The sequence below is a fragment of the Myxocyprinus asiaticus genome, chromosome 36 (assembly GCF_019703515.2).
Source record: "Myxocyprinus asiaticus isolate MX2 ecotype Aquarium Trade chromosome 36, UBuf_Myxa_2, whole genome shotgun sequence".
NCBI lineage: Eukaryota > Metazoa > Chordata > Actinopteri > Cypriniformes > Catostomidae > Myxocyprinus > Myxocyprinus asiaticus.
In genome coordinates this window covers 36,832,374-36,848,670 of record NC_059379.1, presented here as the reverse complement: position 1 = coordinate 36,848,670, position 16,297 = coordinate 36,832,374, and the positions used below count along the sequence as shown (strand labels likewise).

At 38.0% G+C, this 16,297-nt stretch overlaps 1 protein-coding gene across 5 annotated transcripts; it reads left to right on the top strand.

Moving 5' to 3' along the window:
- The first annotated feature begins 14 nt into the window (after positions 1 to 14).
- LOC127427149 (ataxin-7-like protein 3) lies at positions 15 to 11,692 on the top strand. Of its 5 annotated transcripts, none has more exons than XM_051674580.1 (8): positions 15 to 288; positions 992 to 1,118; positions 1,334 to 1,466; positions 2,125 to 2,296; positions 5,106 to 5,203; positions 5,320 to 5,378; positions 5,713 to 5,758; positions 10,935 to 11,692. In XM_051674580.1, exons 2-8 carry the CDS (start codon positions 1,068 to 1,070, stop codon positions 10,964 to 10,966), a joined length of 591 nt encoding a protein of 196 aa, XP_051530540.1. In that variant the 5' UTR covers positions 15 to 288; positions 992 to 1,067; the 3' UTR covers positions 10,967 to 11,692. The 5 variants fall into 5 exon arrangements, with proteins under 5 accessions (XP_051530540.1, XP_051530541.1, XP_051530536.1 ...); XM_051674581.1 differs by having other exon boundaries at positions 5,320 to 5,342; positions 10,935 to 11,691; XM_051674576.1 differs by having other exon boundaries at positions 10,684 to 11,691.
- The last annotated feature ends 4,605 nt before the right edge of the window (positions 11,693 to 16,297 follow it).

Genomic DNA, 16,297 nt, shown 5'->3' with positions numbered 1-16,297 from the left:
TGATGATCGATTCGCCGGGTCTGAGTGAAGGGAAATGGCAGTCTGCAGACGGGCATTACAGATTCAACCATGAAAGTGGAACTTTGTTGTTGTATGTGAGGAAATACCGCAACGCAAATGTCTGTTTGGACCTTTTGTGTATGTTACCTTTTATTCGCAGTCCGTTAGTGCGACAAATAACCGCTCAATTCCTATTAAGTTTTTTAATCCATTGATTTGATCAGATGAGCAGGCACAGTCAGTGCAGTGAACAGACAGAAAAGACAAACAACCTCCATTCCACAGCTGGTGAGTGACAGGAATGAACAAATAATAAAGATTAATTCTGGCAATCACGCCACAATTTAGGTTACAATATTTTTCCAGACATAAGGTATAACCTCTTACAAGTCAAGTCCATGTCAGTACAAGCTATTAAATAAATTAGAAACAAACCTTCCCCTTTAAACGTCTTTTTAACACAATTTTTGCAGCAATTATGTTCAGTAACAAACCTTGTCGTTTATCATCTTAGGTCCTTAAAGCTTTTTATTTGATCTGTATCCCAGCTACTGGAATTAACATGTTATTTCAGTCTAAAACGCGATTCAGAGCGAGGCGGGCTATGCGCAATGTCGCGATTCGTTGTTTGACGCGAATTTCTTTTGACAAGGTTATGCGATGTCTTTTATCTTTTGTTAATAGGAAAACTGACATTAAGAGGGTAAATTAAGAGGTAACCCTCCCAATAATGAAAACAAGCAAGTACAACCGCCCCCCAATATTTATACCATGATCAATGGAAACATGTTACTGCTTCCCCCCCAATGTTCAAGACAAAAATACGCCCTTGGGTGATATAATTGTTCATTCTCGATATTATAATGAAATGCAGATGTCAATGATGAAGACTCGTGTTTTGAATATCTTTATCAAAGCGTCAGCCAGCATATTTTGCTGTCTCATGCCTGCCTGTGTCTCTTATCTTCCTTTGTTTGGTTTGTTGTTGCAGTCTCTCCTCAGCCGATGACTGTTGCACTAGTACTACAGCATGTAGACAGCAGTGCATTGTCCCGGACCTTTTGCAAATGAAAATGGAGGACGTGTGTCTGTCCAGTATGGACAACAGTAAGATGGAGGTGAGTGGGTACAGCATTGTCTTTCATGTGTTGTCATATTCAGCAAATTTGCATAGTTTTCCCAACAAACGGGTTATGCTGGTATTTCAAAACTGCATCACAAAGCTGTCTCGTGGTCTACATTGTACTCTTATTTCATCATTTGTTTACTTAGTGACAGAAAATTATTTTGTCATACACATTTATCGACGCATGTATTGTGCCTTCTCCCATAGGGCTTTGCTCAAGAGATCCTGTCTGACCTGGTGGAGGATGCCTGTTTGGGTCTTTGTTTTGAGGTTCACAGGGCTGTCAAACAGGGATATTTTTTCCTAGATGATACAGACCAGGATAGTATGAAGGACTTTGGTAAGAGTCAGACAGTTCATGTAACTGCCATTCCGGGGCTTAAACCACATCCATTTGTGTCATATCTGTAATAAAAGTTCATTTCCCTATCTAAACTAAACTGAAAAAAATGTCTCTAGACTGAACTTTCTGATATCTGCACTATCAGCAGGGGTCAATGATTACACATACAATGGTTTGATATACTGGTACTTTATTTGAGAAGTTCAATTTTACGCTTACACTGCTAACGTGCCAGCTGAAGTGTGTGACAAAATTGTCATTTTGGTACTGACTGCAAGATTTTTCATGAGCTAGTATCTGCTTTTTACTCATATGTAATGGTTAAAAGCAGCTGATTTTGACATGTAAAGGAATACTTCACCAAAAAATGAAAATTCTCTCATCATTTACTCGCACTTATGTCATTCCAAACCTATATGACATTTGTTTTTCCATGGAAAAGAACTCTGTTCAGGAGAGTTCACTCTACAATTTTCCATACAATGAAAGTGGATGGTAATTTGTATTGTCAATTTGCAAAAAGGATTAAAAAAAAAGCTACATAAAAGTCTTCTGAAGCCATACAATAGCTTTGTTTAAGGAACAGACCGAAATTTAAGTCACATTTAACTGAAAATCCAAACTGAAACTCTGTTGTCATCTGTGTCTCTTGTAGAAATTGTGGACCAGCCTGGAGTAGATATTTTTGGGCAAGTATATAACCAGTGGAAAAACAAAGAGTGTGTGTGTCCCAACTGCAGTCGGAGCATTGCTGCATCTCGCTTTGCTCCTCACCTGGAGAAATGTCTCGGTATGGGCCGCAACAGCAGTCGCATTGCCAACCGCAGGTATTATGACTAAAGCTTAACTTCAGTAGAGGCACAAAACACATTTGCTAAACACTTTCCCCACCTGCCATAGGCAGCCAAACAGATAATCCCTTTCCAAACTCATGCCATTGGTTGAGTTAATGAGCCCGTTTACATGCATACCAATACGCTTATTACTTCCAAAAATCAGCTTATTTCAAAAATCCGACAAAGCATGAAATCTGCATTTACATGACATTTGAAATAATCATCTTATTCTCTGCTTTTGATCTCAAACCGTAAACACGTGCGCACATTGCATGAGCTGTTAAGATCCGTCGACTACTTGCAAAGCAAAACCGGCGTAATGGGCAAAAATCTACCGATGTTGATCGGTTTATTCTTATGCGTTACACGCATTGTTGGCTTAAGGGGTGGTCACAATAGGCTTTGAGCACACACATTTTTTCAGACAATGCGAACGGACCAGGATTTGTTGTCATACGTTAGGGCTTCTGGTTTTAGTAAAATAACACTTCACAAATAACAAATAATATTATATTAAAAATGTTTGGTTTATTATTATTTATTTATTTTTTCTCCCAATTTGGAATGCCCAATTCCCACTACTTAGTAGGTTCTCATGGTGGCGCGGTAACTCACATCAGTCTGGGTGGCAGAGGACAAGTCTCAGTTGCCTCCACTTCTGAGACAGTCAATCCACGCATCTTATCACGTGGCTCGTTGTGCATGACACCGTGGAGACTCACAGCATGTGGAGGCTCATGCTACTCTCCGCGATCCACGTACAGCTTGCCACGTGCCCCATTGAGAGCGAGAACCACTAATCGCGACCACGAGGAGGTTACCCCATGTGACTGCCCTCCCTAGCAACCGGGCCAATTTGGTTGCTTAGGAGACCTGGCTGGAGCCACTCAGCACACCCTGGATTCAAACTCACAACTCCAGAGGTGGTAGTCAGCGTCTTTACTCACTGAGCTACCCAGGCCCCCCTTAAATTAAAAATGTTAAAATATGTTGTGTACCTACTTTCCAGCAACAAAAACACACAGCTTTGAAATATGTATCCTTTGATTTGAGCCAAGAGGCCAGTGTGTGACGTTTCAATTTTCTATTGGTCACGTGTCCTCTCGTTATGCAGATTTGCAGTTCAGACTTTGCAAACTTGAACTTTGGTAAGCAGCGCCATACGGAATTTCTTTGTGTGGTCTTGCATTTCTGGTATCCCGCATTCATATGCGTTTGAACGGTTGTGAATGGAGTGCTGTGACCGCCCCTTTATTAAGCCAGAGACTATTTAGCAGAGACGGGCGACTTCTATTGAAATGAATGGAGAAATTGGAATGGTCAGCAGATGTAGAAAAGGAAGTCCCACCTTACAGGTAAAAGAGCCAATCACCTTTTAGATACAGACATCGCCTGTCAGTCAACTTGAGAAAGTGTATGCGCATTTGCTAGACAAGCTGGGAAAATAGTGTTTTTTTTTATCACAATCTGATGTAAATAATTTATGATACCAGTTTTGTCAGACTTTACTGCTGATTTTAAATATGTTCTTTGATCGTAATCTTGACCAACCGTTTTGGAGATTTCTGTCTTTCCCTATTCAAGTAGATAGGAGCTGCATTTGTATGCCACTTGTTTACATAGAAAAATAGCTGCCCAATCTGCCCGAGAGCATTCTAAAGATGGCCGCAGAGTGGACTGACTTGCTAAAAAGACTTTGATTAAGCAGAATCGGTGCGATCTTGCTAAGGCTAAAGGCAAAGGCCTTTAACAAAGCCTAAACATGGTTTGTTAACAAGTGTTACTGGCAACATGGATGAAATGCAGGGCTGTAAACGCACCGATCAGCCACAACAATATAACCACCTGCTTAATATTGTGTAGGTCCCCCTTGTGCCGGCAAAACAGCACCAACCCGCATCTCAGAATAGCATTCTGAGATACTGTTCTTCTCACCATAATTGTACAGAGCGGTTATCTGAGTTACCGTGGACATTGTCTGTTCGAACCAGTCTGGCCATTCTCTGTTGACCACTCTCATCAACAAGGCCACACGATTGGCTGATTAGATAATCGCATGGATGATTGTTGGTGCCAGACGGGCTGGTTTGAGTTCTTCTGTAACTGCTGATCTCCTGGGATTTTCGCCAAAAACAAAAAACATCCAGTGAGCGGCAGTTCTGCGGACGGAAATATCTTGTTGATGAGAGAGGTCAACAGAGAATGGCCAGACTGGTTCAAACTGACAAAGTCTACGGTAACTCAGATAACCGCTCTGTACAATTGTGGTGAGAAGAATATCATCTCAGAATGCTATTCTGAGGTGCGGGTTGGCGCTGTTTTGGCGCTGTTTCTAATGTTGTGGCTGATCGGTGTACACTTTTAAATGTCGAGGCTTGCAGAGGTTTTTTTTTTTATGGTTTTTTATTTTATGGTTCTGCATTGTGCTCTTGCTACTACTAAACTTTAAAGAAGTATTGAATAATTTGCATCAGAACATGTGGTCTTCATGGATGAAATGGTAATACATAAGCTCTTTTTAGCTGCATGCTTCATATTTCCCGATATTTCAGACTGAGAGGAAGACCGTGGTTTAGGCATTAAATAGTGCCTTTGTGTGTTTGTAATGTGCCCTATGTGATAAACCCATCAAATTACTTCTCTTTAGTGGTTTCTTCTAAAACAACAATAATAATTTTTAAAACGATAGTATCAGTTGAATAAATTGTTAATGCTGGTTAATCGGTTAACCGTCAACATCCCTAATTGAAATGAAAATTGCAGTACGATTAAAGATGTGAACCTGCTTCCTATTATTCAGAATTGCCAGCGGCAACAACACAAACAAATCAGAGAGTGATCAAGAAGACAATGATGATGTCAACGACAATGACTGGTCTTATGGGGCAGAAAAGAAAGGTGGGACTAACGGTATTATGTATTGACTTTTCATTGCAATATCTTCATAGACCAGTGTTTAAATTTAAAGACTAAATTTCATGTCCTTTAACATTTGTTAACCTTTTGCTTTCCAGCCAAGAAGAGAAAGTCAGATAAGGTATTTTTACATTCTTTGAAACAACCTGTACTTTTGGTAAGTTCAATTTACTGTTACAGATGTTATTTCATGCTCGTAGATGACCTTTCAACATGTAGCTGCAGAATGTGGGGCAATCTAGCTGTAGAATTCCTATCCATAATTCATGTCAACTGTTTTTTGTTTTAATTTTTTATTTTTGGCTACAAGCAGTTCACCACAAGACAAACTTGCTCACTAATCAGTGTTGGACTGTAGCATACAATACCTGCCCTTTCACGTTGCTTATTCTCCTTTACTGTGTCTTTTAATTTGTTTTATATGCATATGCTGGCTGCTAAACAAGCCACACAACAAGACTAATGTTTGATGTCTTTTTCTCTTTATACAGAATCCAAATTCACCAAGAAGATCCAAATCAATGAAACACAAAAATGGTAAGCATATGCTCTACCATCCAAGTCAAAAAACAAAATTAGCTCGTTTTGAGAAAAACATGTGTTTTTAGCCTTATATTTTCAAGATTGACTTGACTAGCCCTGGATCATTAGGGTCCACCAGACCCTGAGCGACGTGTTTCTCATGGGTAATTTGCAGGACTCATTATGTTGTTCAAAATCAGCTACACATTGTTAAACAGAATGGAGCAGAATGCAGGGGTGTTGAGATGCTTTTTTAAAAGAAGGAATGGTACAGGACAGGTTCAGCACAAGTTAAACAACAGCATTTGTGGCACAATGTTGATTACCACCAAAAACTTTGACTCTTCCCTCATTTATTTTAAAAAGCAGTTACAGTACGATATTTACAATGGAAGTGAATGGGGCCATTTCATAAATGCTGAAATACACACTATTTCGAAAGTATAGCTACAAGATGTAAACATTATACGTGCTAATTAGGGATGGACTCAAGTACTCGGAAGTGACAGTAATGATCAACCATGAAAACGATGATCGGTGACTTTTTACTAAATTTGAAATTATTTGAAATTAACTATACACAAACGTGTCAAAGACGGGGCTTATTATTAATTCTGAGGTAGATTATGTAATGATTTTTGGAGGTCTGGACAACAAGCTCAAACACAGCGCATCGTGCCTTTTTGTTCGGGGCAGAGACAGCACTCAACTCTCTACAGAAGCACGCACACACCAGGTGAGTTCTTCCTTTCAAACAGCTAGACAGTGCGCAGCTCCATGAAGCTGCGTACTTAAGATAATTAAGGGATCGTGAAAGAAGAGCAGAGAGACGCGTTGTCTGAGCACTCTTTCATTGAGTTGGCCAGCGAATCTTGACATATCATTATGGCATTTTTGTACTTTTTTGTAATGGACTACATTATAACAGCCTGTAATTATGAATATGCAAAACACTGGACATCAACGAGATGCACTGCAGCAGGCAAAGACACCTCGTGCCACTAAAACAGCGCCATGCATCTCAGAATAGCATTCTGAGATGATATTTTTCTCACCACAGTTGTACAGAGCAGTTATCTGTGTTACCATAGACTTTGTCAGTTCGAACCAGTCTGACTATTCTTTGTTGACCACTCTCATCAACACAGAACTGTCCTTCACTGGATGTTTTTTCTTTTTGGCACCATTCGGAGTAAATTCTAGAGACTGTTGTGCGTGAAAATCCCAGGATATCAGCAGTTACAGAAATATTCAAACCAGCCCATCTGGCACCAACAATCATGCCACGCTCCAAACTGCTGAGATCACATTTCTCCCCATTCTGATGATTGATATGAACATTAACTGAAGCTCCTGACCCGTATCTGGATGATATTATGCATTGCACTGCTGCCACACGATTGGCTTATAAGATAATCGCATGAATATATAGATGTACAGGTATTCCTAATAAAGTGCTCAGTGAGTGTAACTTTACACAAATAAGGTTAGTTAGCAATTTTATCACAACAAAATCATGTTAACTTGTATAATATGTCTTGTGGCTTTACTTTTGAAGTTGTGTGTATTTAAGCATTTATGGACTGGCTCCATTTACTTTAATTGTAAGTGCCTTACTGTAACCACAATTTAAAAAAAATATATATATTTTCTTTTGACGGACGAGTTGAAATTGTTTTCTGTGGAAATCAACATTATGCCACAAATGCTGTTGACTGAACTTAAGAGGTTTTACTTGATACGCTGTCTCAAAAATGCAACATTCATGTCACAAGGTGCTGTAAAAATTAGTGAGGGGTGATGCAACACAGATGTCCATTTGTATTTTTGCATAGATCAAGATCTAAAAAAAAAGCGCTGACTGAATGTAAGAATGCACCTTTAGATGGACAGATATACAACTAATAAATGGATAAAATATGTATAACCTTTTGTTGCACAAAACAATATCATATTAATTTTCTTGAAATTCATTGTTAAAGGTGCTGAATTTGTTACACAAGCGCTACTTTGAGGCGGTGCTACAAAGGGGATGAATACACCATTTCTATACAAAATCCTTTCTGTTTCATAATTTTTAAGGCCCTATATAGTGAAATCCCAAAGAGATAGGTCTTTCAATGCGGCACTATTGATTGTTAGTGTAAATTGTTAAATGTAAAAACCAAATGTTGGTCACATTGTAAGAAGCCAGTTTTTCTTGTCCAAAAAAACAAAGATCTGAAGAAAAAATAATAACACAAATATACCATTATGTATTCCAAAGAGTCCAAAATACACTATGATTAAGAGTATGCAATATGAAGATATCTTTAATACTTCTGAAGTTTTAGGCTGTCCAACTTTGGGGAAAAAAACCCAAAAAGAAATAAAACATTTTAACTTGCACCATTGGCACATAATGCAACAACGGATTTTAGTAATATTCGTACCTATATCTGTTTAAAACCATGTTATAATGCTGGCATTTTTTTTTTTTTTTACACTGTTGACAGAATTACCCAGTTAACGTTTAGCACACTTAAAGACATAGTTCACCCAAAAATGTACTCACCCTCATGCCATCTCAGATGTGAATGACTTTCTTTCTTCTGCAGAACACAAATGAAGAATTTTAGAATAACATTTCAGCTCTGTAGGTCCATACAGTGCAAGTGAATGGGTGCTAAAATGTTGACACTCGAAAAATCACACATAATCCATAAGACTCCAATGGTTAAATCATTGTCTTCAGAAGCGATATGATAGGTGTGGGTGAGAAACAGATTAATTTCACATTCTTCTTGTGTTTTTGGTGATTCACATTCTTCATGCATATTGCCCACTACTGGGCAGGGAGAAACATTTCAAGCAAAAAATGACTTAAATATTTATCTGTTTCTCACCCACACCTTTCATAACACTTCTGAAGACATGGAGTAAACCACTGGAGTCATGTGGATTACTTTTATAATGACTTTATATACATTTTGGAGCTTCAAAATGTTGGCATCGATTCACTTGCATTGTATGGACTTACAGAGCTAAATATTCTTCTAAAAATTATCATTTGTGTTCTGCTGAAGAAAGTACGTTCTGTTCTGTTCATGCTGTTGGCGTGTTAAAACTATTTGTGAAGTCGCATCTTTTAATTCATCCCCTTTAAAGCACCACTGCTAAAAATAAAATAAGATAGATAGATACATACATACAGTTGAAGTCAGAAGTTTACATACACTTAAGTTGAAGTCATTAAAACTAATTTTTTTAACCACTCCACAGATTTAATATTAGCAAACTATAGTTACGGCAAGTCGTTTAGGAAATCTACTTTGTGCATGACACAAGTAATTTTTCCAACAATTGGTTACAGACAGATTGTTTCCCTTTTAATTGACTGCACAATTCCAGTGGGTCAGAAGTTTACATATACTAAGATAACTGTGCCTTTAAGCAGCTTGGAAAATTCCAGAAAATTATGTCAAGCCATTAGACAATTAGCTTCTGATAGGCTAATTGGAGTCAATTGGAGGTGTACATGTGCATGGCCTACCTTAAAACTCAGTGCATCTTTACTTGACATCATGGAAAAATCAAAAGAAATCAGCCAAGACCTCAGAAAAAAACATTGTGGACCTCCACAAGTCTGGTTCATCTTTGGGAGCAATTTCCAAATGCCTGAAGGTACCACGTTCATCTGTACAAAGAATAGTACTTAAGTATAAACACTATGGAACCACGCAGCCATCATACCACTCAGGAAGCAGATGCATTCTGTCTCCTACTGATAAACGTAGTTTGTGCAAATCAATCCCAGAACAACATCAAAGGACCTTGTGAAGATGCTGGAGGGAACAGGTAGACAAGTATCTATATCCACAGTAAAACGAGTCCTATATCTACATAACCTGAAGGGCTGCTCAGCGAGGAAGAAGCCAAAACTGCCATAAAAAAAGCCTGACTACTTTTTGCAAGTGCACATGGGGACAAAGATCTTATTTTTTGGAGAAATGTCCTCTGGTCTAATGAAACAAAGATTTAACTGTTTGGCCATAATGAACATCGTTATGTTTGGAGGAAAATGATGCTTGCAAGCCGAAGAGCACTATCCCAACCATGAAGCATGGGGGTGGCAGCATCATGTTGTGGGGGTGCATTGCTGCAGGAGTGCACTTCACAAAATAGATGGCATCATGAAGAAGGAAAATTATGTGGATATATTGAAGCAACATATCAAGACATCAGACATGAAGTTAAAGCTCGGTCGCAAATTGGCCTTCCAAATGGACAATGACCCCAAACATACCTCCAAAGTTGTGGCAAAATGGCTTAAGGACAACAAAGTCAAGGTATTGGGGTGGCCATCACAAAGCCCTGATCTCAATCTGATTGGAAATTTGTGGGCAGAACTGAAAAAGCGTGTGCAAGCAAGGAGGCCTAAAAACCTGACTCAGTTACACCAGTTCTGTCTGGAGGAATGGGCCAAAATTCCAGCAACTTATTGTGAGAAGCCTGTGGAAGGCTACCCAAAACTTTTGACCAAGTTAAACAATTTAAAGGCAATGCTACCAAATACTAACAAAGTGTATGTAAACTTCTGACCCACTGGGAATGTGATGAAAGAAATAAAAACTGAAATAAATCATTCTCTCTACTATTATTCTGACATTACACATTCTTAAAATAAAGTAGTGATCCTAACTGACCTAAGACAGGGAATGTTTTCCACGATTAAATGTCAGGAATTGTGGAAAAACTTAGTTTAAATGTATTTGGCTAAGGTGCATGTACACTTATGACTTCAACTGTGGATGGATGGATGGATGGATGGATAGATAGATCCCTAGTTAAGCATGTTGGTAAATGTTGAAAGCTATAATAACAACCTTTATATTAGTTATTGAAACCAAAATAGAGCATTATAAGTGATGAATCTCTTCTCGTGAATCTTTTTCTTGAAGCTTTGCTGGGCTCAAAGCGTCGTGTGGAGAACCAGGACAGCTCCTGCATGTTGCTAAGAGACGAGACATTTTCTCAGTAACACTGTGTTGCAGAAGTCACTCACTCCCCACAGTACCACACGGTTGACCTTACGATGGGATTGTGTGAGCTAAATTATGCTGATCAGTGGAGGAGACATGGACTAATTCTATTGTCGTTCAGTTTACATGAGTATTTTTCCCCCCAATATTTACCATTATTCTTTCTTCAGGAATATTTGCACAGTTGCTCATGTGGCTTTGAGCTGACACAATGACATATAGGATAGAGGAACATGCGCAATGCTCTCAGGGACAGAGTTGGAACTCATCATATCGGCCACCAGAATCAGCCGAGAGTCATAGACCCTGGGCCAGTTGACCTTTCCCTACAGGATTTGTACCAAATTATACCTGCTCATATGTGGCCTCCCATTCTAGGTGGATTAAGCAGCAGTTAATAAAGAATCATACAAGGTTGCAACAAAAAAATAAAAAAAATCAAGATCTGTAATCAGTGTCAGCTATTCCCGATCAGGTAATCACTTCACAATTTGTTCATATCAAATGTTATGGAGAATCATGATCCAGTAGAGTGTTTTCTTTTCTCTGTAGTTCCAACAGCCAAAGTGTGGTACTGTTGTTCTATATTATGTCACTAGTTCTTTAGCACATTATCATAATACTGTTTTTTTTTTTTTCAATGGTAAGTTATTGGTTACATAGTGAGCAGAGTTTGGCATAGGTCTTCAAAAAGAATGAATCAAGACTTGAGAGTATCTTTATCATTGTAACTTTTTTCTTTTCTTAATTTCTTATGTATTAGATGTTTACAGTGTAAGGTCTCCTGTGCGGTTTCACTTTGTTTGTAACTGTGTATATATGTATTTGACTGGTGAAAAATGCTGCTATGCTGACCGTGAGCTATACGCTTATGGGCATGTTAACCAATAAATGATCAGAACCCTGAACATGTTTTATATTTGTTCAACACAGCATTTATTTAAATGTGGGTGAAAATTGTCACGTCTACTTTGGATTATGGTTTATTTGGATTATGCCACTGTACTCCTTACAAAAATGCTGTGGTAATCAAAGTTTCCACCAAAATACCATGGTTATTACAATTATCAAACTGTGGGATCATGGTATCAGCCACCATGTTATCAAAAAAAACAAAAAAAATTCAACAAAATGACAGAAATATTCTGACAAATTTATCTAAACTAAATTCAATACTGTCTTAAAATGTATTAAAATAGTAAATATTGAAATACAAATTTCAGTCTATACAATAGTACAGTTGAGCGCATAAGTTTGTGTCCAAAATGATGTTCATCATTTAAAAACAAAATCAGTTTGTTTTTTTATTTAGTACTCTCCTAATGAAGATATTTGACATAACAGACATTTACATACTGTATATTTCTTGAGCGTACTAAGGAGCGCAGCACTACGCGTTATGTCTTATGCAATCTTCATGCCAGCGCTAAGTGCAAATGGCTGTGGGTGGGAGTGTTTGCACTATACGTGGGTGTATGTTTGCAAATGGTGGGTATATTGTATGCAAATGAAGTCCCGCAATTTGCTATTTTCCTGAGAAAAAGGTCATTGCACTAAGATATTTGAGAAGCACCTCTTCTCAGCGCAAGTCTAAAATCAGTTCCTGCATTTGCAGTTTGGGTGGTAATAAAGTTCATGTACAAACTCTGAAATATAGTGAAACATTAAATAATGTTTTATAAATTATATTCGATTTTTTGAACACTTTGTTATTTAACTACATTTCCGTTTAGTTTAAAATGTAATTAGAATCCAAATATTTTTGGTTGAAGTTTTTCGTGTTTAAATTAATTAAAATTTTAAAGCAAAATCAACTTGTTAGTGAAGCGCCAAAACAAAAATGAACAAGCAATCTCTCGATCCACAGCCAAGGTCGATACAATAACTGTTAACACTAGCAATGATTTCTGTATCACTATGATTAATAATACTTACATTCTCTAGAATTTAACGGATCCTACATCCAAATCCTGACGAGAACCACATTTTCCATCTGAATAAATGATGCATGTCACTGGAAAGATGCTAGACATTCAACAAGGATGCAGTTAATGCACAAAAGAACATTTGTCCATATTTCTATTCTTCTAATTCATTCCACACCGAAAAAAGTTTGACTAACAAATTCTTATGAATGTGCTGTCTTTGTTTAAATCACAGGTGCCTGACAGGGAATGGACTATATAATAGGACGCATTCGGTGCAATAACCGGAGTAAAACCTCAGAATTAAACTGCACTTGACCCAACCCACTAGCGCTTTCGCCAAACCCACTTGCGCCTAGACTTAGGGCGTGCTTGCACGAAAATACCAAACTTTCATGGCCATGCCCACTGACTTTGCGCTTAGCGCTAGTGCTTTAAAATATGGCCCATAATGTGATATCACATGAGGAAATCATTATAGTGGTCTGATTGTAAATTTAGAGAAGTAATTAGTAATTGGGAATGGATTACTTTTTTAGTAATAAGTAAATACTTATGTAATGTAACAAATTAGACTTACTGCAGTTTTTTTATTTTACTGTTTTAATTCTACTGAAAGCTAATGTGTGTAACTTTTTCGGTGTTAAAATACTTTCTCCTATTCCAGCTTAATATGCAGAGACAGCTATATGTAAGCCATTAATAGGTTAATTTTCTTGAAAACTTTAAACACTGTCTTTGTGGCGATCAACACAACATTGACTCGACCAATGGACTTTCTGTTTGTTCAATCAACAGAAGAGGGGAGCTGTTTAAATATATATATATATATATATATATATTTGCAATTCATATTGGAATATCTGTTGTTTGCTAGGACCGTGTACTTTTGCGTCCATTCCTTTTTCTTTTTTTAACCCAAAAATGAAAAACTAAAAATTTGTTTTTGTTCTTTTTTGGTTTTAACACTGATAAATAAAATATGCAGATACAAACTAATTTCCTGTTGACCATTTCATTTTCTATTTAAAAAGGAATAAAGGAGATTGGGGGGAAAGGCTCAAATTTTGTTTTCCTTCAGTGTTTAAAAAATGTATTTATCCTTGAATATTTGATACGCACATGTGAGCAGCACTGAAACGCTGCTTTCATCTGATTGGTCAACTTGCCCCGTCTTCTGTATCCTACTGCCTTCAGCTAGAATTAGAGTTGGGATCGCTCTGCAAATTTGTCTCAATTTTCAGTAAATATTGTCCTGAACCACCACTAACTGTAAACTATGCATGCCGTATGTATTAGAATCTTGCTGCTTGGCACATCATGGTGTTGTTGTGAGGTGCCTGTAATGGACGGCACGTGAGAGATCACAAGCCACATTACTTGGCCATATGCTGACTGGGAGTTGGTCTATTATATATTATTTTTATTTTTAATAACATTGTATGATTTAGTAGTACCTGTGTATTCGTGTCCCATTGGTAAATGTAATTAAAATAATTAATCATGGATAATTTTTTATTCTAGAAGTTTCAGAAAGATTCTGTTTATAATTTGTAGACATACATCTTAAAGTATTTTTTAGCATTTTAATTATGTTGAATTATTTTAATATTTCTTATTTTAAATTTTAAGCCAACTTGAGACCCCCTTGGAAGTGTACTGAGGCCCCCTAGTGAGTTCCGGACCCCTGGTTGAGAACCACTGCGCTAGACAACAACATCGAGGTTGAAGGTCTCTTGATCCAGACACAAGTGGTCACTGAAGATGCATTGCAGATCGAATCTGCATCCGAATATATCCATACTTTCTTACTACAGTTGTGCTCAAAAGTTTGCATACCCTTGGAGAATTGGTAATATATGTACCATTTTTAAAGAAAACATGAGTGAGCAGGCAAAAACATTTCTTTTATTTCTTATGGGATTCATATTCAACTGTAGGTTATAACAGAATGGCACAATCATAAAACAAAACATGGCAACAAAGAAAAAAATGAAATGACCCCTGTTCAAAAGTCTGCATACCCTTAGTTCTTAATACTGTGTATTGCCCCCTTTAGCATCAATGACAGCGTGCAGGCTTTTGTAATAGTTGTCTATGAGGCCCCAAATTCTTGCAGGTGGTATAGCTGCCCATTCGTCTTGGCAAAATGCCTCCAGGTCATGCAAGGTCTTTGGTCATCTTGCATACATGTGTGAGATCTCCCCAGAGTGGCTCGATGATATTAAGGTCAGGAGACTGTGATGGCCACTCAGGGACCTTAACCTTTTTCTGCTCTAACCACTGGAGGGTCAACTTGGCCTTGTGCTTAGGGTCATTGTCATGCTGGAAAGTCCAAGAGCGTCCCATGCACAGCTTTCGTGCAGAAGAATGCAAATTGTCTGCCAGTATTTTCTGATAACATGCTGCATTCATTTTGCCATCAATTTTCACAAGATTGCCTGTGCCTTTAGAGCTCACACACCTCCAAAACATCAGTGAGCCACCACCATGCTTCACAGTGGGGATGGTATTCTTTTCACTATAGGCCTTGTTGACCCCTCTCCAAACATAGCACTTATGGTTGTGACCATAAAGCTCTATTTTGGTCTTATCACTCCAAATTACAGTGTGCCAGAAGCTGTGAGGCGTGTCAAGGTGTTGTCGGGCATATTGTAACTGGGCTTTTTTGTTGCATTGGCGAGTAAAGGCTTCTTTCTGGCAACTCGACCATGCAGCTCATTTTTGTTCAAGTATCGTCATATTGTGCTCCTTGAAAGATTTGGATATCTTTTTATATCCTTTTCCATCTTTATAAAGTTCCATTACCTTGTTATGCAGGTCTTTTGACAGTTCTTTTCTGCTCCCCATGACTCAGTATCTAGCCTGCTCAGTGCATCCATGTGAGAGCTAACAAACTCATTGACTATTTATACACAGACACTAATTGCAATTTAAAAAGCCACAGGTGTGGGAAATTAACCTTTAATTGCCATTTAAACCTGTGTGTGTCACCTTGTGTGTCTGTAACAAGGCCAAACATTCAAGGGTATGTAAACTTTTGATCAGTGCCATTTGGGTGATTTCTGTTATCATTATGATTTAAAAAGGAGCCAAACAACTATGTGATAATAAATGGCTTCATATGATCACTATCCTTAAAAGTTTTTTTGCATGATCAGTCATATTTTCTAAATCAATGCCAAAATTTCACAATTTCTGCTAGGGTATGCAAACTTTTGAGCACAACTGTATATAGTATGCCAAAAACAGTATGCCAATGGAGTAGTATGTCCGAATCCTTAGTATTCATAAAAATGTATGCGAGAAATACCCAGATGGCCTACTACTTCAGGTGAGATTCTGAAGTGCGGATCGACTGGACACTTTACGAACAAAACGCTGGATTTAAAAGAACGCAGGTGGACCACGAGTCAGGTGGCTCTTCTCAACTGCAAGTTATATACAGTATATGTATATGTAACCGGTCCTGCTTGACCTGCTCCGAGTGGGATTCAAACCGGCATCACCTGGCATGGGATAGCACAGCTATCACATACCAGCTGGCTCCCTTACAAATATACCAAGAAAGTTGTTCCTAGTGCTTGTTTAACAAAACTGGAGTAGAT